The sequence below is a fragment of the Scardinius erythrophthalmus genome (assembly GCF_964197995.2).
Source record: "Scardinius erythrophthalmus genome assembly, chromosome: 9".
NCBI classification, from domain to species: domain Eukaryota; kingdom Metazoa; phylum Chordata; class Actinopteri; order Cypriniformes; family Leuciscidae; genus Scardinius; species Scardinius erythrophthalmus.
In genome coordinates this window covers 11,432,736-11,452,007 of record NC_138229.1, presented here as the reverse complement: position 1 = coordinate 11,452,007, position 19,272 = coordinate 11,432,736, and the positions used below count along the sequence as shown (strand labels likewise).

Sequence of the window (19,272 nt, the reverse complement as noted above, 5' to 3'; positions counted from 1 at the left end):
TGTTTCGGGACATGCTGGCACCCAGCAACCCAAATCTGCGACCAGGAAGGTCACGACATGCCTAACTTCAGGGTCTGAGTGTCAGCTGTATAATCGATGGAGAATCTGCTTCAGTCTATCTGTATATGTGTGAAAAATTACTATGTTTATCTATTTCTTAGCCAATCAGAAACTGCAACCTGAATCAAGGACGTAGCTTAGACCTTGGTGAAGGGTATTAACTGCTGTGATCTTAACTGTAAGCGGGGGGGCCTTCGAACTCCTGTGTGAGTCTTGAAGCTGACTTCTGCTGATGAAACTGCAAACTATCTTCAGTAAATCTTTTCTTTAATTTATTATAATTCTGACTCTGGGTCTTCATTCAGCATATATGGTTCTGGGTCTTTGACTGTAAAACCCCTTACACTCTCTCCTGTTTTTTCCAAAGCCATTAGACACGAAACACAAAATTAATAAGATAAAATAAAAATAATTAATATATATATATATATATATATATATATATATATATTTATATTAATAAAATCTGAGAGATTTCTGTCCCGACATTTAAAGTCTATTCACCCAAAACTCTGACGCTTCAAAACGTTCATGAAAAGGTCGCTAAAGAAATCCATATGAATCAATCCAAATTAGAGCGTTCTATGTATGTTCTCTGATCAATGTTTATATTTAAATAAACGCTTAAATAAAAATAAAAAAACGCTTCAGAAGACTAGGATTAAAGCGCTCGATTCACATGGGTTTCTTTTTCCTGATCTCTTTATGAATGTTTTAAACCGAGTTTTGGGTGAATAGACTTTCCATAGAGATTTCATTAAAAATATCTTCATTTATGTTCTGAAGATGAATGAAAGTCTTATGGATTTGGAACAACATGAGAGTGAATAATTGATGACAGAATTTAAATTTGGGGTAAACTATCCTTTTAAGTGAAGGTGTGCCCATGTCCTCACCAGGAGGAGGGGTGCCAGTTTCTGAGCATCTCTGGTCACTGGATCCAAAACAGCTACAACATCAAAGTACACTTCCTCCTCCTTTGGTCTAATCTTCACAGCACTGTAAAAAAAAAAAAAAGTTGACAAATTAATTCTGAAGATTTAAAGATAGTCCTGGTATGAGGAAAAGTGACGTACCTGTATCTGTCTTCTGCAAAAGTGTGCTCAATCCTTGCCTCACCTTTAGGCTGGGAGGACAGCAGGGAGTCCACCTTCATCACCAGATCACTAGCTCTAAATCACAATGAAACACACAAAACAAACAGATTGAGTAAAGCCCAAAATCTACTCTACGCAAGAATGAATGCAAATGCTTTGTCGTCACAATACAAATCGATTTTAAAAGAATCTTGCTCAGCAAGTTAGTTCTTTTTTGTTAACATGTACATAGCTAGATACCTGATTAACAACAATAATTTTATTGGCACAGATATTTGATCACAACCTTTTCACTCCACTGAGTAGAGGTGTGAGTACATTCTCTGATTCGATTAATATTCTTTACCTTTGGATTTTGATGCAATTTGATTAATTTGGAACAAATAAAACTGTGGAGGAGAAGGATGCAAAAACAGGAAGTAGAAAGCATAAGTATTTGTGCTGGTGTTTGAGAACAAATCGCTTGAATTGATCACTCCAAATCATATGTTATTAATGGTTTTCTAAAGTAAACAAAAGACATCAAATAATGAGTTCAGGTTGTTAATTCCCTCTGTCACACATTTAAAGGTTGGAGTTGTTCAAAATATCCTGTAAAGCATGTCAATCCTTGAGTCTATATATTCATGTCCAAAATTAACATCACCACGAGAAAAACAAAACAAATGTGCATAAAAAAATAATAATATGTAATTTAAAAGATTTAATTGCACGTTTAGCTTTTTTTCAGATTTATATATTATATATATATATATATATATATATATATATATATATATATATATATAAATAAACTGAAAAAGCTAAATGTGCATTTACATCTTTTAAATTACATTTAAATAAATGATAGCATTTTAATAATTACATTAACTTTATCTAAATATTAATATCCAAATATTGTTAATATAAGAAATATAATATGTAATGCTGCATTAAGTAAATATATATTTAGATTAGATTTAAAACAATTTAAGGTTGAAACAAAATTAAATTGGAAATGGGCTTAAAATGTACCAGACATTGGCATTGGTGGCAAAATGTTAATTTTATTGACTGTGTATGAGGGTTTTATTTTTTCGGGCTAATATTGACAGATCTCAAATCAGGAAAAAAAAAGCTAACCAAAAAACACCCCTACTCTGTGGAGTGAAACAGAAAGAATTCAAGTGTTTGAATCTGTGTTTCTTGATTATTTGTAGTGTCATTTCTTGCCATTTATTTTTGATAAATCACTTTTATTGACGCAAATAACAGAGAGGATAAGCAACCAGATTTGAAACAGTATTGCCCACACAAGCACCATGGCTAACCAAAGCTGAGCAAAAGGCAAAGTTTGTTCAAACTCTCTCACAGAGGCCTAATGCCAGATTCAAGCGCTGATAAAGAAAATGACTGACTAACTCTATTATAGCCAACACTTCAATAATCAGACCTCTAAAAGTTTACTGAGAGGATAATGAACATGGTGTCACTGTCTCAGTCTGCTCTTCCAGTAAATACACATAAAACGCGACGTTTATTACGTCTCCGTCTTCAAGGCAGACCGACACACTTCATTAAGAGGAAGTAATTACTGCAGAAAGTACATGTGTTAGTAATGTGTAATCGTAATCCTTCCACAGTCCTGCACTGAAAGAGGTCTGGAGCTCTATGCAAACGGCAATCATTTGAATACATCAACAAAAGTATATGTAACTTGTTTAGCACTGGATTGGTCTAGCATACCTGTCCTCTACCATGCCCAGCTGTTGAATTTTGCCCTTGATGCGCTCTCCTGATGTCTTTAGGATAATGCTCTCTAGAAGCAAAAAATCATCCTGGTTAAAGACCTCCCCTTCTTCCAATGGACCAATGATCTGCAGAGAAAAAACAGGAAGCAAAGTAAGAAGAGCTTTCACAGTATCAGAAGTATTGCTATACACTCAGTTGGCCAAATGTCTAACTTACTCTTCCATTACTGATCACAGCCCTCTGGCCCTTCTTCAGTTTGAGGACATCCTGGCAATAGGCAGAGTGAGCCAATAGGAAGTTCACATTAGAGGACTCATAAGCACTCTTAAACAGAGGAACATCCATGCCCTGTAGTGCAGAAAAAAGCAGAGGGATCTGGTTAAATTTGTTCTATATTAAATTCTGCAGTTTAAAAGTGACATTTACAGCAGCAACAGTGAAATAACCCAGAGCACATAATCCATCACAACTGTAAATGAATTCCAGGAGAGCTTATTTTACCCCGACAGCAAACTCCGCAATGTCACTCCCACCGTAAAGAGCCTGTGCCGTCTCTTCTTTAGCCATTTTGGTGATGAAGTTTTTGGCGTTGTTGGAGGTTTGGGTCTGCATAGCTGACCATATAGCTCGAGCAATCAGGCTCTTCTCATCAGACGGGTCCTCGCTGGGATTATTGATCACTCCTAATCGTACATTATTACTGGTTTTCTAAAGTAAAAACAAAAAACAAATTTGAATTAGTTCAGAACGTTTCTTTTTCCAGGCCGTGATTTAAAAATTAGAGTTGTTATATAAATATAATTGGAGCTGTTATATAACCCCATATGAATAGCTTGCTAAATTAAAATATCCAGTGGTGTTACTGATAACTAAAACTAATGATAGTTTTGGTTTTAACTGAATTAAAGTTAAAAAAGTTAACTGAAACAAAACAAAATATAAATATTAGATGAAAATAATTAAGATAAAATGTTGCCACGGCAATTAACTGAAATAAATTACTAAAATTACAGAAAATGATCATTAAAACTGTATTAGAAACAAAATAGAGCTAAATAGAAATATAAAAAAACTAATAAATATTATCCAGCAAAATATGTCAATCATTGAGTCTACATATGCATGTCCAAAATGAACATTCACCAAATGCCAAGAGAAAAATATTCCTAACAATGTGCATGCAGCATGAATAAAAAATAAAATAAAATAAAATGAAATTAAATAAATACAAATATTTGCGCTGAAATGTGCCTCTAAATATATTTTAAATTATATTCAAATAAATTATAGCTTATTTAAGTAATTACATAAATTTGTATAAATACTGATATACAAACACCTTATTGAGATTGAATGCCACATTGTGTAAAAAACACATATTTAGATTAGATTTTAAAAACAAGAGTAGTAACAAGACAATGAAATTGCCAGTAAATGTCCCAGTTCTTCAGACAGTGGCAGCAGTGACAAAAAGTTCAATCCTGTAATCACTGTGTATGAGGCATTATCTTTTACAGCTAACATTGACGGAACTCAGTGACAATGGCCTACCATGTGACGTATAGCATCATACAGCAGCTGTCGTCCCGAGGGCTTGTCAAAGTCTCCTACTACCCAGAAAGTCACTGGACGGATGATGCCATCATCTGCAAGTCAGTGAAGAACAGACACATGGGCTAAAGGAAATTACATAGGCGGTACATGCCGCTTCCTCATGCAATCTAAAAAGGTGAGTGAAAATGATGTGAGAAACTGAACGGATTGTCTCGCTTGTCTTAGGTTTTAACAATCCAAAAGGTGTATCTGAAGTGCCCAAGAGGCACACAAAGACAGACAGGCAATTTCAACCCAGATATAAACCTGTAAATGTTTGTAAAAGAAAGGTATTACAGGGGACCACAGGATAGAAAGAAATTCTCTTTCATCCATCACACAGTGACAGTTCGGACAGATGACAAATGCACAGCTGTGCGTAAATCAATAGCAAGCTTCAAAAAACTTCTTCACTTGGTTAAAAGAAAACAACCACAACAAAAATAAGATGGTAATCTGAAAACTTGCACACACACTTAAAAAGGAATATTCTGGGACATTTACATCAGTGGCATGCTGTCAATAATTTAGAGGAAAAAAAAAAAATGTATTTACAGGAATGCACTTAAAATGGAAGTCTAGCTAGCACCACTGCCAGACTTCCACTGCATCCTACTGTCATGTTTATACCGTCAAAACAAAATTATAGTAAAATAGATATTTTAAATATTTAAATGTTTTTTCAAAGATGTTGCACACTGGCCTGCTAGGCTGCCATCTACTATAATTGTATTCCCGTGAATGTATTTCCCATTTGTGTGAGACAAACCGAGTCAAAATTATTTCCCGTGGTAATCGACAGCATGCCACAGATGTGGTACACAGACATTAAGTTTTAAATAAGCCGGAATATTCCTTCAAGCAACAGAGAGCGTTATGTTAATGAAGGTAATGTAGGCGTTTTCTAACAATATTTGCACTCCAGCACTACATGTTTAGATGAGATCTATGAGAAGCGGGCTGTCAGTTAAGTGACTATAACAGCTCAATGCAATTACCAGAAGCATCCCTGGTTGACATCCCTGAAAACAGCATTCAAGAAAAAAGAAATGAAGAAGCAAATAAAAACAGACAGATATATTTAGTGGTACAAAGACAGTTTTGAGGTGTCTAAAGCCAGGTGTTCAATACAATTTATTCTGTTCTTAACAAGTGTTGCCTGTCAGATTATACAATGAGGTTAAAATAATCTGGTTAAAAGCCAAAGCTGATTGTATGCCATTAACAGTCTTTTATGTCAGTCAGCGTCAAATACATATCAGTCAAGACTTTGGTCATGATATACAGTGTTGACTGCTTGATTTGAGTCCGTCATCTTCATTTGCATGTGACTGCTCATTCTCAGAAATGAACTAAAAGACTATTATAACGCAAAGGGAACACTAAATAATGAGATATTTGTTGCATATCATATAGAAAACAAGTTAGTATCAACTACTATTTATCAGTGAGCATTTTTACACTTTTTAAACCGGGACTGCCAATTTCTCTTAAGACAAAAATCTTTGATGAATTCAGAAATTTGTCTCAGATGGCAAAACCTCAGTGTTCACCAGGCAATTAATGTAAGATGGACAAAACAAGCCAGGAATTACAGATTTCATTAAAGGCCCCATAGAGAAACCCTCCATTGTTCATGTTTATATAGGCCAGAGATCAGCAGCAGGTTGGAGGAATAGCATTTCTCAGATCAATAGCAACAACCCCCTCACCTTTCTTTGTCATGTAGTTCATGCTGTTGGCCACCGCTGCGTTCTTGTCTTTGGTGTCCAGAAAGAGGAAACGTGCATATTCGTCGATAAAATGATTGTCTGGAAAAGAAAAGACTTGGTTTTTTTTTGGAAGTCAGGATATGCCAAACACTTGGGGAGAAAATGAAAATAAGGTTGTGCTTTGTTCTCAGTTAGAGGTACATTCACATTCCTAATTGAATCCAACCAAAGTCATTTTGAATGCAGCTATTTCTAAACATTCAGTGCTATTTGAGTTCAGATTAAAATGAGTCTTTCTCAGCTTCCTGCAAGACTGCAAATATACTATTCAAAAGCTATTAAAATTCAGTTTCATATTCCTTGCAAAAACAAAGCAGTCTATGAATATCATTGCCGCAGTCTAATTTGTACGTCTTAGTAAATAAATGGGCTTTCAAGAACAAACAAGACATTTAGCACAGAATTCCCAATGAGGCAGATATTCATTCCCGAAAGCCTATGAGAGCATACGTGTTGTAGATCTCAAACTAGCTCGTTTACAGGAAAAACAAAAAATATATGATTCAACAGAAAAGAACGGCAGAGCAGCAAAACACTGAGAAAACACAATTTTGTTATGAACACAGTCAGACAAGTACTCACTGGTGGCAGAAAGGTCCAGATAATTCCTGCTGGTGCTCAGGATTCTGGAATTGATTCGTGGGACAACGTTGGGCTGATTCATGATAAAATCCACCACATCATGGTCACTGTTCAGCTCACCCTGAAAAGATTATGGAAGCATTTTAAAAGATGACACTGATAATAAATAAGCGTAAACTGTACTTCAGATAAATGCAAAAATATATGTAAGGAATAATTGACGACAGGCCGTTGAATTATTAGAAAAATAATGCACACCCGAGGTGGTAATGCGGTCACGACGCGAAGCGGAGTGGCCGTTCACCTCGGGTGTGCATTATTTTTCTAATAATTCAACGGCCTGAAGTCAATTATTCTGCTTATACTACAGTTACCACACCTCGAAACATTGTTCAGATTATGTATTTCAAGACGTTTGTAAAGTTTTTGTCATTAAAACGCTCTTGTATGTAGGACTAATTTCTTACGCATCTAAACCAATGCCTCCGTTGCTAATTCCAAAACGTCATTTTAGAGTTAGTAACGGAGGTTTGAGCCACTGATAGCAGACTAATGCTGGGGACACACGACTAGCTGACACATTCTCTGACTGTTTTTATCGCAGCATATTTTAAACACCGACTTTGAACACAGACTGAACGCGCTGAACACGCGTTTAGGCATGATCAGTCATACGTATCAAATTGCATTCATAACCGGCCTTAAAGTGTGTCCCCAGTTATTAATGCAGTTATTAGAGAGAGAGATGTTGCAATAATGAGACAGAAAAGCATGTGCGTCAATATTATTATTATTTATTTATTAATTCAATTCCTTTTAATTAATTCGAATTCACTTTTTTTTCTATTATTGACAGATGACAGACTAGCCAAATAAATGAAACACAAAGCCCTTTTAACAAGTAGGCCTATCAATAATTATTTATTTGTTATTTTATCTGCAATAATAATCTGTGCTGCAGGACTATCCATTTATTTAGCCTATTCAGTTTAATTTTCTATTGATTATAGATAGGACTACATACTTTATTCAAATTAAACTGCATGTTTCCATTGATTGTGAAGCTAGAAATTGAAAATTGCAGATCAAGCGCATGCGGCTAAATGCTTTTTCTTGTTATGAATTGTATCCTATTTTACGTTATTACCGTTAACTACGCGAAGTGATATAGAACTGTAATGCGGTCAAGACCTGCCTGGAACTACTTTAGCTGTGCGTTTCCCTGAAAATAATGCACACCTTAGAACGTTCGTCAACCAATCAGATTCAAGTATTCAACGGCCCTGTAGTATAAGCATTAATAAATAAACTCTCTCTCTCTCTCTATAGATAGATAGATAGATAGATAGATAGATAGATAGATAGATAGATAGATAGATAGATAGATAGATAGATAGATAGATAGATAGATAGATAGATAGATAGATAGATAGATAGATAGATAGATAGATAGATAGATAGATAGATAGATAGATAGATAGATAGATAGATAGATAGATAGATAGATAGAGCTCTTGCCAAGTGACGATGGGTTTCAGCTATTTTTTAGGAACAGTGCAATAATATAATATACTTTTTAAAGTAATGTTCCCTAAAAAGAACACCACAGGGACTATGGATGACAGACACTCAATTCTCACCAGATAGACAGTGCGCTGAAAAAAACTGGTGGTCTCCAGGATCTTGTGCATGACGACTGTCTCCAGTTCATCAGGGTCTAACTGCTCACGTTGTAAAGGCATTCCATTATACAACACCACGGGCAGCGGGCCAACACCAGTCTGTTCATAATATGCCTTTCCCTCCTGTGGAGTCATAGAAGATATTACCTCAATAAGGGTTATAGTTACTGGTAGACACAAAGAGCTATTAGCACAGGAAACACCTCTGGCTGACAGTCACAGAATCTCTACAGTTGACCAAACATTCGGTCTCTTTCGGCATTACTATGACATCTGAGATGGGATACTGCTGAAATATTCAAAGCACACACACACACAGTAGAAAAACAAATCCCTCACTTTTCTGTTGTTGTCGTAGGCAGAGTCAGGTCCCAGGATGCTGCTGATCTCTACATAGGGATATCTCTTCTCCAATACACCCACTACATGCTCAACCTTCAGTTTGCCTCCACTGGGAACTTTGCTCAATATCTGAAAGACAGAAGATAATCACAACACATCCCTACAAGACAGTCAGTCTACTGTACTGTTCATTAAAAAAAATTTGTGTGTTTTTAGTCCACATCTGTTAGATATACATTCCAGTGTGTTCCTAAACAAAGACAAAATTCACTTGAAGCCGATATACTTTAAAAATGTATACTCTTTTGGAAAAACAGTCCACAGATTCTGAGGACTCATCCTACACTCACTAATTTTGTCCAATCAAATGCTCTCTAGAATGAGAATGTCCCTCCCCCCAATATCCCACTACTTCTGACTAGCAATACATTTACATGCTTTTGTCCAAAGCGACTTACAATTTAGGACTAAATTAAGCGAGTCATCGTGAAGAGGAAAAAACAACGCAAGAAGTGCTCAAAATACAAAGTTCAGGCATTGTTTAGAGTAGCATAAGCCCGATAAGGGAGGATTAAAGGAAAAGGAAAGAAAATTTTTGCTGTTGGACGGCGCTGAACTTAAGTGTACTAAAATTCAAACTGCAATACTTTTCAGACACGGCTGTTATTTAAAGTAGGAAAGCGTCTAAATAAAATACATATTTATGTGATCGAAAATAGCCTTATCTTGTGTCAAATAGTAAACTGAACAACAGGAGAACTGGGTATTAAGAAAAAAACACTTGCGCGCTCTTGTCGTATACACTGATTGACCGCTTGTATAATACTGACTTATTTTTTAAAAAAAGGGGGGGGGGCCTTAGATGCAATTTTACGGGAATAATCTCCATGCAGCATAAAAATAACAAACGTATAAAACTGTAATCTATATAAACTGTAGTTACATGACGATGTCAATCCTAAAATAGTCATAAACATACAAAGAATGGAAAACTCTTATCTGTCTACACTGAATTGTTGTTGTATGAAGTGCTGGTGATGATGCTGACTTACAGATATGATAGCGTCAAAGGCCATTTGGCTGTCTACGTCATCAGCGATATAGTTGAAAGCTCGAAGTAGAGCAACACCAGCATCCTGCATCCCATCAACATCATCAGAATCATTCACCACAAACACCACTCCAATCCTGCAGACAGAAACAGAGAAATGACCAGAGAAACACTACAGCTCCACTGACATGTTTTCCATTTTGTTAATTTTTTTACTCACTTAAAGGGATAGTTCACCCAAAAATGAAAATTAGCCGATGATTTACTCACCCTTAAGTCATCCTAGGTGTATATGACATTCTTCTTGCAGACGAATACAATTAAGTTATATTAAAAAATGACGTTGAATGATGCCTCTCGCGGTTCAAACAAACAGGGCTGGGCAACAAACACAAGCTCCCCCGACATTTCTCTTTAAAAATTGTCGTTACGGGCCGTTCATGTCATATACACCTAGGATGACTTGAGGGTGAGTAAATCATGGGCTAATTTTATTTTTGGGTGAACTATCCCTTTAAGTGAGTTAAAAAAAGAAAAAGAAAAAAAATGGGGCTGTTATGTCATATTTTATATATTAAGAGCAACAGAAAAATAGTTCAATGGAGGGGAGAGATGTATGTACAGAGATGGACTGTTCCTGGATGTATGTTATATTAGAGATAATGACTGAGGGAGTACCATGGCTCCTATGCATTGTGAGCGTGTGCGTTACCATTGTGCCAAAGCTCTGACATTAATTCACAACTGAAAAATGAATTATGTTCTTGTCATAATGTTCGGCCTACTCTGAGACTGACCTGAGTGGGATGTTGTTGCTGTAAAACATCTCAGCCACGCTGATCAGCTCGGCCGTGTTCTCATGGGTCGGATCCAGAATCATCACCTGTCAGAACGACACAAGCACACGCTGTAAAATGATTTGCAGAATTCAGATCTATGTGGGGTTTACACTGTGAACTGTTAATGTCTGAAGAAAATTGTGACACAAAGCGATGTTTACACAGCACCTGCGATACTCACCAGATTATGGAAATTCTTGCGGATCTGTCGAATGACTCCAGGAAAGGTGGGCCGCAGTAGCTCCTGCACATTAGAGGGCCAGGATGCATACTTGCCATCTGTCTCCAGGTTATTAATCCACTGGAGAAAGAGAGAAAGTGGGATTATTCTCTATTATCTCTCTCTGAAAACAGGTTTGCATAAAAAAAAAAAAAAAAAAAAAACATGGCTCACGTTAACAGCAGGGCTGCGGATGTCCACGGCATAGTCAGAGTCTGAGGGCTGGACGTTCAGTTTGAGGATGTCATGGATGTAGGGTGTGTCAATGAGCAGACTACGGAGACCCTCCATGACCCTTGCCTCATTCCTCAACACGTCAAAAATGCTACAAAAACACATGATAAACGTCAACAAGCATACCTCACTTTATGGTAAAGTTGTTGTTGTTTTTTTTTAAGAAATTATTGCATTTATTTAGCAAGGATGAACTACACGTATAAAAAGTGACAGTAAAGACATTTATAATGTTACAGAAGATTTCCATTTGAAATATAGCATGTTCAAAAGAATAGAATTTATATATATATATATAAATAATTACCTTCACATAAGTAATTACATTTTAAAATATATTAAAATAGGAAACAGTTATTTTTAATTGTAATAGTATTTCACAATACTGTATTTTGATCAAATAAATGTCATGGTGAGCATACATTTTTACAGACACCAAACTGTTGAGCCTTAGTGTATGATATTATAGTCAAATATTATTATTTTTTTCTTATTTTTTTTTTATATTTATTATCATTGAAAACAAATATTTTTAGACTTTTGCCAATTATATATACTAAATATAATAAAATATATTAATATATAATATAATATAATTCTGTTAAATATACAATATTTTATAAATGGATTTGTTAGAAATCCACTAACAAATAAAAGACAAACTACTTTATAAAAGAAAAACAGTTTCTAACCTGAAAATATCCTGCACATCCAGGTCAATATGGAGTCCATTTATGAACAGAGCAGAGTCTCCTGGCTGGAGACCTAACGTTCCCTTAAAATACTAAAGGAGACATGAGAACATGGGACATTAGGTATGACACACTCATAATTAGCACTAATATAACCTACCAAGCCTTGTGGGTTGGAAATCCCTGGATGAAACATATGTTTCTGTCACTTCATAGAGCAGAACAGAAGTTGAAAGGGATGCTCAATATGATCTATAATTCAAACAGACTCTTTTGAGCCTCAGGCCATTTCCACTCTATATATTCATGCTTTTATCCGTGGCACTCATGTTTGTTATTCACTAAAGGCACATGCATTAGGGCGAGGGAGCTCATTAGAGAAACTTAAAGAGCCTCTATTCGTCATGTTTCCCAGTGTGCAATTACAGTGAGGAATGAGGAGCAGGTCCGTTACACGTCCTCATTACGAGAGGCAAGAAACAGCTTTAATCACAGAAAGGAAATGACCGAAACAATGAACGAAGCCACGTATAAACCACATTCGGTGCAATTACTTCATTCATTTCGTTTTTCGGTGACAAAACAAACGCATTTACACACGTTCTGATACAGGGAAGAAAACAAGCAGAGAGGTGTAGAGGAATGAGTCTCCATTCCATTACCTCCATACAACCAAAACACTTTGCAACTGACATCCTTACATTTTTTAACACCAGTTTTAATATATGGGAAGAGAGAATCATCATAAAGACTTTTCTTGGTGAATTATGAGGCAAAAACAAAGACTTGACTGGGCTTCTTTGAATCCATTATCTCAGCGGTGCAGACGAAAAACAGTGAATGAGAAAACCTGCTGAAGCAAACGCTTTGAGAAAAGGACTTGAGGGGAAAAAGGACAAAGGTGGCCCTCACCTTTTGATTTTCCTCAATCTCCTTACGGATCTCTGAATTAACCACTGTTTTTGTTAAGGACCTGAGAGAGGAGAGAGAAATGTGAGCTTTCACACTGAAAATGATTCATTAGTTCATCATGGCGATTCATTATAATCAAACCTTGAATGCACACCTAGCATAATCTGCATAAAAATGTCTGTGCTGAGGGTTTTAATCAACGCTGTTTAACTAGATACAGATGAGATCGCTTCCACTGACGTCATGCAAGTCTGCATTCAGAAAGCTTTGAATTAGAAAAAAAAAAAACTCTCTCTTTAGAGTCGCTGAGTCAGAGCTGCAGTTAATTGCTCTGGGCGAAACATGACTGCATTTCATCCTCCATGATGTCAAGGATCACTTTAACAAAATAGCATTTTAGTGTGGTAGTGTGGGCAGCATATTTTAAATGCATTTGCCAAAAAAAAAAAAAAAAAAAAACCATCTGTGGCTGCACTGTCTGGGCCAAATAAAGCATATTATTTTCATCATAACTGCTGACGGGTCATTTTTGGGTAATTTTTTTTCTCCTTAAAGTGTTAATTAAATCTCTTGGAAGGCAGTTAAGTCTCGTTTTCCTTTCAAAACTTCCAGCTCAGAGTAGGCTAAACTTTCTAATGACTTGAGCGGTCTGCTGCCAGAATTTATGAACGGAAAAGCACTTACAACTATAGAGCCAATGAGGATTTAAAAAAAAAAAAAGAAAAAAATGGAAAAGTGGCTTTTTAAAGGGGTGGTATAATGCCTTTTTCACAAGATGTAAAATATATCTATGATGTCCCCAGAGTGTGTGTGTGAAGTTTTAGCGCAAAATACCCCACAGATATTTTTATATAGCAAGTTAAAGTTGTCACTTTTTGAGGGTGAGCAAAAACGCACCGTTTTGTGCCTGGCTTTTTAAATGCAAATGAGCTGCTGCAGAGGGCGGGGTTTCAAGAGCTAGCAGCTGCTATTACCTCACGCAGACACACTAAAATGACAGAAACTGTTCTGCCTTTAATGTTAAACGGAGTCAGATAAGGATGGATAGACTCAAGAAGAAGTGACAACATGTAGAATGCAACAGGACGTCTCTGAATGGTTAGTGGATGAATTTATGTTGCTGATGTGGAGTTAACTATCTTCAATTAGGATATTCTGTCATGATAAATCTATAAATTGCTCATATATGAACTGTTGTGAGATGCACACAGAGTGACTTTGTATTGCATGTGAAAAGATGGATGCTAAAGTTTGAGCTGACTCACAAATGTACACTTATACAACAACTTTTCCTCTTCTCAACATGGACTGCGTGTTCCCGGGGGCGGGGTTTATGTAAATTCTAGGGTTAGTGATGTCACTAACCCGAGAGGAATGTCATGTAGTCCCAACCAGCCGTTGGTTGTAGTCCTTTTCTTTAAAAGCAAATATCTTCCTTTGCTTTGAACTTTGAGCGTTGTAACTTTGCAGATGTTGTTTATGCTCAAACAGCAACATTACACACTAACTAAAGTTAGAAAAGTGAAATCACACTCAACCACCCCTTTAAAGTAAAATATAAACTTCACGCCACACAAAAACATGTTATGTCACACCTGGTTAGAATACTGTTTCATCAATTTACTGCTTTTGCTAAAAATTAAATGCTGTGCAAAGTGACAAATTCTCAGCCAATTAGAACATATTCATTGTTAAAGGTGCGTTCATGCTATGCCGTAATTACCGTAATTACGGCTTGTAAATGTTCATGAGCTCATATAATTGATAATTACAACTTACAAACTGGGAATTCACAGAGAGCTCCGACTTTTACCACATGACTACTGTACCACCTGACTGCTGCAGATTCATTTTGGTGTTGATAGTGTTTCCTATGGTTTTGGCATAGAAGCACATAATTCTGAGTCTAAGGAAATGAACAGCTCCGAGTAGATTGTCAAGTGTTGTAATCTTGTAAGTATGGTAATTACGACATGACATGAACGCAGCAAAAATACACAGCTAAGTGGAGCAGGATTTCGGACCGATGATATTTCAAAACAAAATGTCAAACTAAGAAAATAAACCAAAAATTTTTTGTTGCTTTATCATGTCTGGTTAGGACTGTAATAGATACACAGATAGTTCTTTACCTGGCTTTGGTAGGGAAGTTCTGGCTCAAATCCTTCATGACATTGAGAGCGTCCACAGAGGGAGCTGCCAGGATACGGGCGGCAGTCTGAAAGCTGAGATCTTGAGGAGGAGGATAAAAAGCTAATGTTATTCAAACTTGCATTTCTGCTCTTGAAATATTCAAGATCTCATTTGAAATGACCTGTATACGGTATGCCAATTTCTCTAATTCTACATAAAATTAATTTGATGTGCCAAAGCACTTTTACAGTACTGTTGGGAACATTGCATTCAACTGTGTGTGTGTGTGTGTGTGTGTGTTGGCTCAGAGGTTTTGCTAAATGTGACTAGTCTCTGATGAGTTTACCTTGATAGAGCAGTAATGAGCTCTGGACTAGAGGGAGTTGTGTTTGACAACCGCACAAGCCAGCAGAACCAAAGCTAATTAAGAATGTGGAAACGGTCCGTTTGCATATCGTCAGAATGAGTATTGAGCAACCCGAGTGCTCCTTTAGTCACAGGTAATACAATAATTGAGTTTGAAAGGCCTTGATGTAGTGGAATTATTATAAGTGTGCCAATTATTCATTTAAGCAATGGCAAGAGAGGCTCTGCTACCTTAACCGTGTTAAAAACACAGCAAGAGAGACTGTTCACAGTCTTCCGCTTTAATAAAAAAACACTATCATCCAACAAGCAGGCGTTAAATGAAAATATAGATGCCAGCAGTTCCACCAGTTCAGAAACACCCACCCTGCATCTGCCAAACTTTAAGTGGCGCCATCTCATTGGTGCTCTCAACCAAATGGTTCCGGAGCTCCTTCAGCTGTTCCTTAAGTTCAGGATAAATGGTCCTGACAAATACAACAATATGTGCTGTCAAGATATATAGTTATGTAATCTCAAACATAAGCAAGCATTTTAGTCAATGGAGAGTTCGGTTTATGAAAAGTTAATTTACTTGAGTTTGCCAAACAGAAATCCTTGGACTTCATCCACAGAATCATTTTCACCTATTATGGTAGCATTCGCATCAGCTCCAGCTGTGAAAAGTGGAGAAAAGAGTTTGCTAATTAAAAGGATTTCTGTCTTTAAATTATACAAATATCCAATATAAAGACTGCTATCATACCCTGAACTTGTGTGTCATCTTTGGCTTTGTACTCTTGGTTTTTGATGGCCAGTTCCACTCCATATCCAGAGAGGTGCACTTTACTCTTGCTGGGGTTCTGCATGGGTGATAGAGTATATGGAATACTTTTTTAATCTTAAAATGAAAAGACAACATTCATTGCATTTGGATTTAACCTATTTTACTTTAATGTATGAAGAGTTTTGATTCTCACAGAGAGAAAGTGCCGTAAAACGTAAGTGATCAGGCCCTTGTTGGCTTTGGCCAACATCAACTGATGGAATCTGGAGAATTCTTTGGTGCCCATCTCAGCATAAAGAATCACAACCGGTGCATCAGGATTGGCTGAGGGGAATTTGTGATCACCTTTGAACAAGTATGGCTTTGGCCTAAAAAGCAAAGAAAAAATTATAATAATTAAACAGTTTAGGTTGTGTTTAGGTTAGCTATCATGTCATTTTTTTGTATAAGAGAAAATGTATGTTTGTAAATCTGTTTATAAAAGTACAATTATTAAATGTACAATAGTCTCTCAATTAATATGAGGACATGAAAACCACATTTACAATAGTTATAATAAAATGTAAAAAAAAAATGTTTATGTAGTTTTAGATGGAATTTAGCATGTCCAACATTTAGACTTTCATTTGCTAGCATCTGTACAAATATTTAGATTTAACATAATTTATGCCTAATAATTTACTTATTTATTTCCTGTCCCAATTAACAACATTTTCAAGCATACCAAAGATATTATCCATTTAAAAAGGAATTTTGTGAGTCACTCAACCAGATTAACTAAAATATTTAGTTAATTTGGTAAATTCATTCAATGTTTTTTAGGTCATTTTGAGCTTTGAAGGTCATGTTGGATGGAAGGCTGCAGCAGGTCTTGCTGTTACTCACCGTTCTAAGGCATTATCCAGCATGACTTTAAGTCTTTCAGTATCGCAAGATGTCTGTCCATGTACGTTGAAGAACGCTTTACAGCCAGACGGAGGAGGCTCATTAGATGCGATCTACATGGACAAACAGCACATAACACGTCGAGTCAAACCGGTTTTATCCAGATTTACATTGAGTTTACATTAAACAGCTGTGGAGAGGCATCACTCACCTGCTGGCTGGAATGGACGGTGGATGAGTAGGCCCTCAAAGATAAGGCGAATTTCAGCAGGTTAAGCTGCACTGGGCTCAGCAGTGCACTGGCTCTCTTCAGGATCAGATCGTAGTAAGCCAGATCCGTGTCTGAAATTGACAACAGTCCTGTATACTGATTGGCCATCCACATTTCACACAAATAATGTTGGTGCAACTGGAACTATTTTTATTAACTGTAATAAATTAATTTTAAAGAGTTAATTTTGTCATCGATTACTTACCCTCATGTCAATCCAAACCCATAAGACTTTATTTTTATTGAAATCTTAGAGATTTCTGTCCCTCATTTGAATGTCTATTAACACAAAACTCTGAAGGTTCAAAATGTTCATATAGATTGGGGTTTAGCAGTTTAATCTTCTGAACAAGTTTGCTGAACAATATGTGAATTACATCTGTTCATCATTTAAAGCGATAGTGTTGCATCAGAAGACTTGTATTAAATCATTCAATTCGTATGGATTTATTTTATGATATCTTAATCAGCTATCGCGTTTCTCAGGAGCTAATTACCCTCCTCCATCCCCAGCTCCTCCTCTCATCAGTCAGGATTTGGCATTCTGATTCCCCTTGAATCAGAATAAATTCTTGAATTATGTTGTACTTTCAAATCTTGAATTTTTGATATCTGCAATAGATTCATGTTGGTTCTGTTCTGTTTACCCTGAGGGGGGTTATCGCTGCTCTCCCAGCTCTTATCCATGCTAGGCTGCATGGATGCGCAGGGAGCTCTTGCCCAGAACAGAACCATACCGCCAATCCAAACCATATGCTAACTGTCAATCGTATTTGACAATAGTGGTCCTGACAGAAAAAGTGTTATGGTGGTTTGGGAACGACATGAGGGTGAGTGACTGATGTAAGAATTTTCAATTTTGGGTGAACTAATAACCCTTTAACGTTTAATATAGCAAACAACTGCATGAAAGTATGCAATATTTTAGTATATGATATTCAGTACAACAGCAATCTTACACATGTGATATTACTTTTAAATATCAAATATAAGATCTCAGAGGCTTCATAAGAAATAAGCAAACAGGCTGACAAGCCTTTGCATGAGTAAGAAGTAAAAGTCAAACATAAGATTCATATCAAATATTACCATCATGTTCATTCTCAATATTTTGATTAGCTTCTACAAAGTTCCAGAACTTCTCCTGACTCTCTTCAGCAAGAAACTCACTGTAAAATATAATGGCATTTTTATTAATAGTAAACGGGAAGATAAAATGATATATTAAACATGCTGTCATCCATGATTCTGTCGTTCAAGCTAACCTGGCCTCCAGCAGGAGTGGTGTAGAGGGCCATTTAGTGGTCAGTGTTGTTGTAACGGCTTTTGAGTCCCCATTGACAGAGTTGACAGAGCCCAGAGCCAGCAGTGCAGCACACAGCATCCACATCTTCCCACAAAAGCCTGAGAACATGAAACCTGTTAGTCTCTGCTGGAAAAGGGGACTCACAGAAGTAATAGCACACCAATAATGCTCCAGAAGCTGGGGCAGGTAAACATTTCACATATGAAAAAGAAAGTGAAACAAACTTTGAAACTGTTCCTTTTAACTACATTACATCAAACTGACATCATAAAACGCATTTATATATAGGGTTATAAGGATATTCAATGACAGCATTTATCAGTTTCTGCTTTGTTTTGTATTTCACTTCATTTGACAGCTTGAAGAGGACAACGCGATCTAACTCTAAGCCAATCAGAGCTCTCAGCGTGGACATTAAGATTAGCGTCATCCAATCAGCGTTCTCGTCGAGCTGTAGTTCCGGGTTCTTATTAACTTCCTGCATTATAACACATTCTTTCAAAGCCTATTTTACGAGGATAGATGACATTTTTATTTATATCGTCAAACTAGCACTCAAATAAAATGAAAACACACTGAGTAAAAACAACTGGTATAATATTATGACATATGTAATCATAATGCGAACGATTTATAATGGATTATACAGATTACGAGACTGAGGTGCGATTTAATTGAAACACAATTAGAAAATAATACCAAGAAACGAATCTAACAAGAAGAGTCCAGCGTTTAAAT

The 19,272-nt window shown here is 36.4% G+C and overlaps 1 protein-coding gene across 5 annotated transcripts in view; it reads right to left on the bottom strand.

Annotated features, from left to right (window-relative positions):
- uggt1 (UDP-glucose glycoprotein glucosyltransferase 1) overlaps positions 1-19,272 on the bottom strand; it is a gene marked incomplete at its 5' end in the record, with an annotated part of 33,138 nt that overhangs the window by 13,610 nt on the left and 256 nt on the right. For 4 of the 5 annotated variants that reach the window (XM_081375494.1, XM_081375491.1, XM_081375490.1 and 1 more), the window contains 25 exons: positions 957-1,059; positions 1,137-1,232; positions 2,883-3,013; positions 3,105-3,236; positions 3,390-3,596; positions 4,440-4,534; positions 6,194-6,292; positions 6,836-6,956; positions 8,476-8,640; positions 8,857-8,988; positions 9,912-10,047; positions 10,708-10,793; positions 10,931-11,050; positions 11,144-11,294; positions 11,896-11,987; positions 12,808-12,868; positions 14,940-15,039; positions 15,673-15,773; positions 15,881-15,962; positions 16,052-16,148; positions 16,266-16,440; positions 16,958-17,070; positions 17,169-17,299; positions 18,318-18,397; positions 18,494-18,632. In XM_081375494.1, coding sequence (XP_081231620.1) covers positions 957-1,059; positions 1,137-1,232; positions 2,883-3,013; positions 3,105-3,236; positions 3,390-3,596; positions 4,440-4,534; positions 6,194-6,292; positions 6,836-6,956; positions 8,476-8,640; positions 8,857-8,988; positions 9,912-10,047; positions 10,708-10,793; positions 10,931-11,050; positions 11,144-11,294; positions 11,896-11,987; positions 12,808-12,868; positions 14,940-15,039; positions 15,673-15,773; positions 15,881-15,962; positions 16,052-16,148; positions 16,266-16,440; positions 16,958-17,070; positions 17,169-17,299; positions 18,318-18,397; positions 18,494-18,632 — 2,945 coding nt within the window. Of the gene's footprint in view, positions 1-956; positions 1,060-1,136; positions 1,233-2,882; positions 3,014-3,104; positions 3,237-3,389; positions 3,597-4,439; positions 4,535-5,479; positions 5,504-6,193; positions 6,293-6,835; positions 6,957-8,475; positions 8,641-8,856; positions 8,989-9,911; positions 10,048-10,707; positions 10,794-10,930; positions 11,051-11,143; positions 11,295-11,895; positions 11,988-12,807; positions 12,869-14,939; positions 15,040-15,672; positions 15,774-15,880; positions 15,963-16,051; positions 16,149-16,265; positions 16,441-16,957; positions 17,071-17,168; positions 17,300-18,317; positions 18,398-18,493; positions 18,633-19,272 lie in introns of all 5 variants that reach the window. The other variant, XM_081375492.1, reaches the window with a different exon arrangement.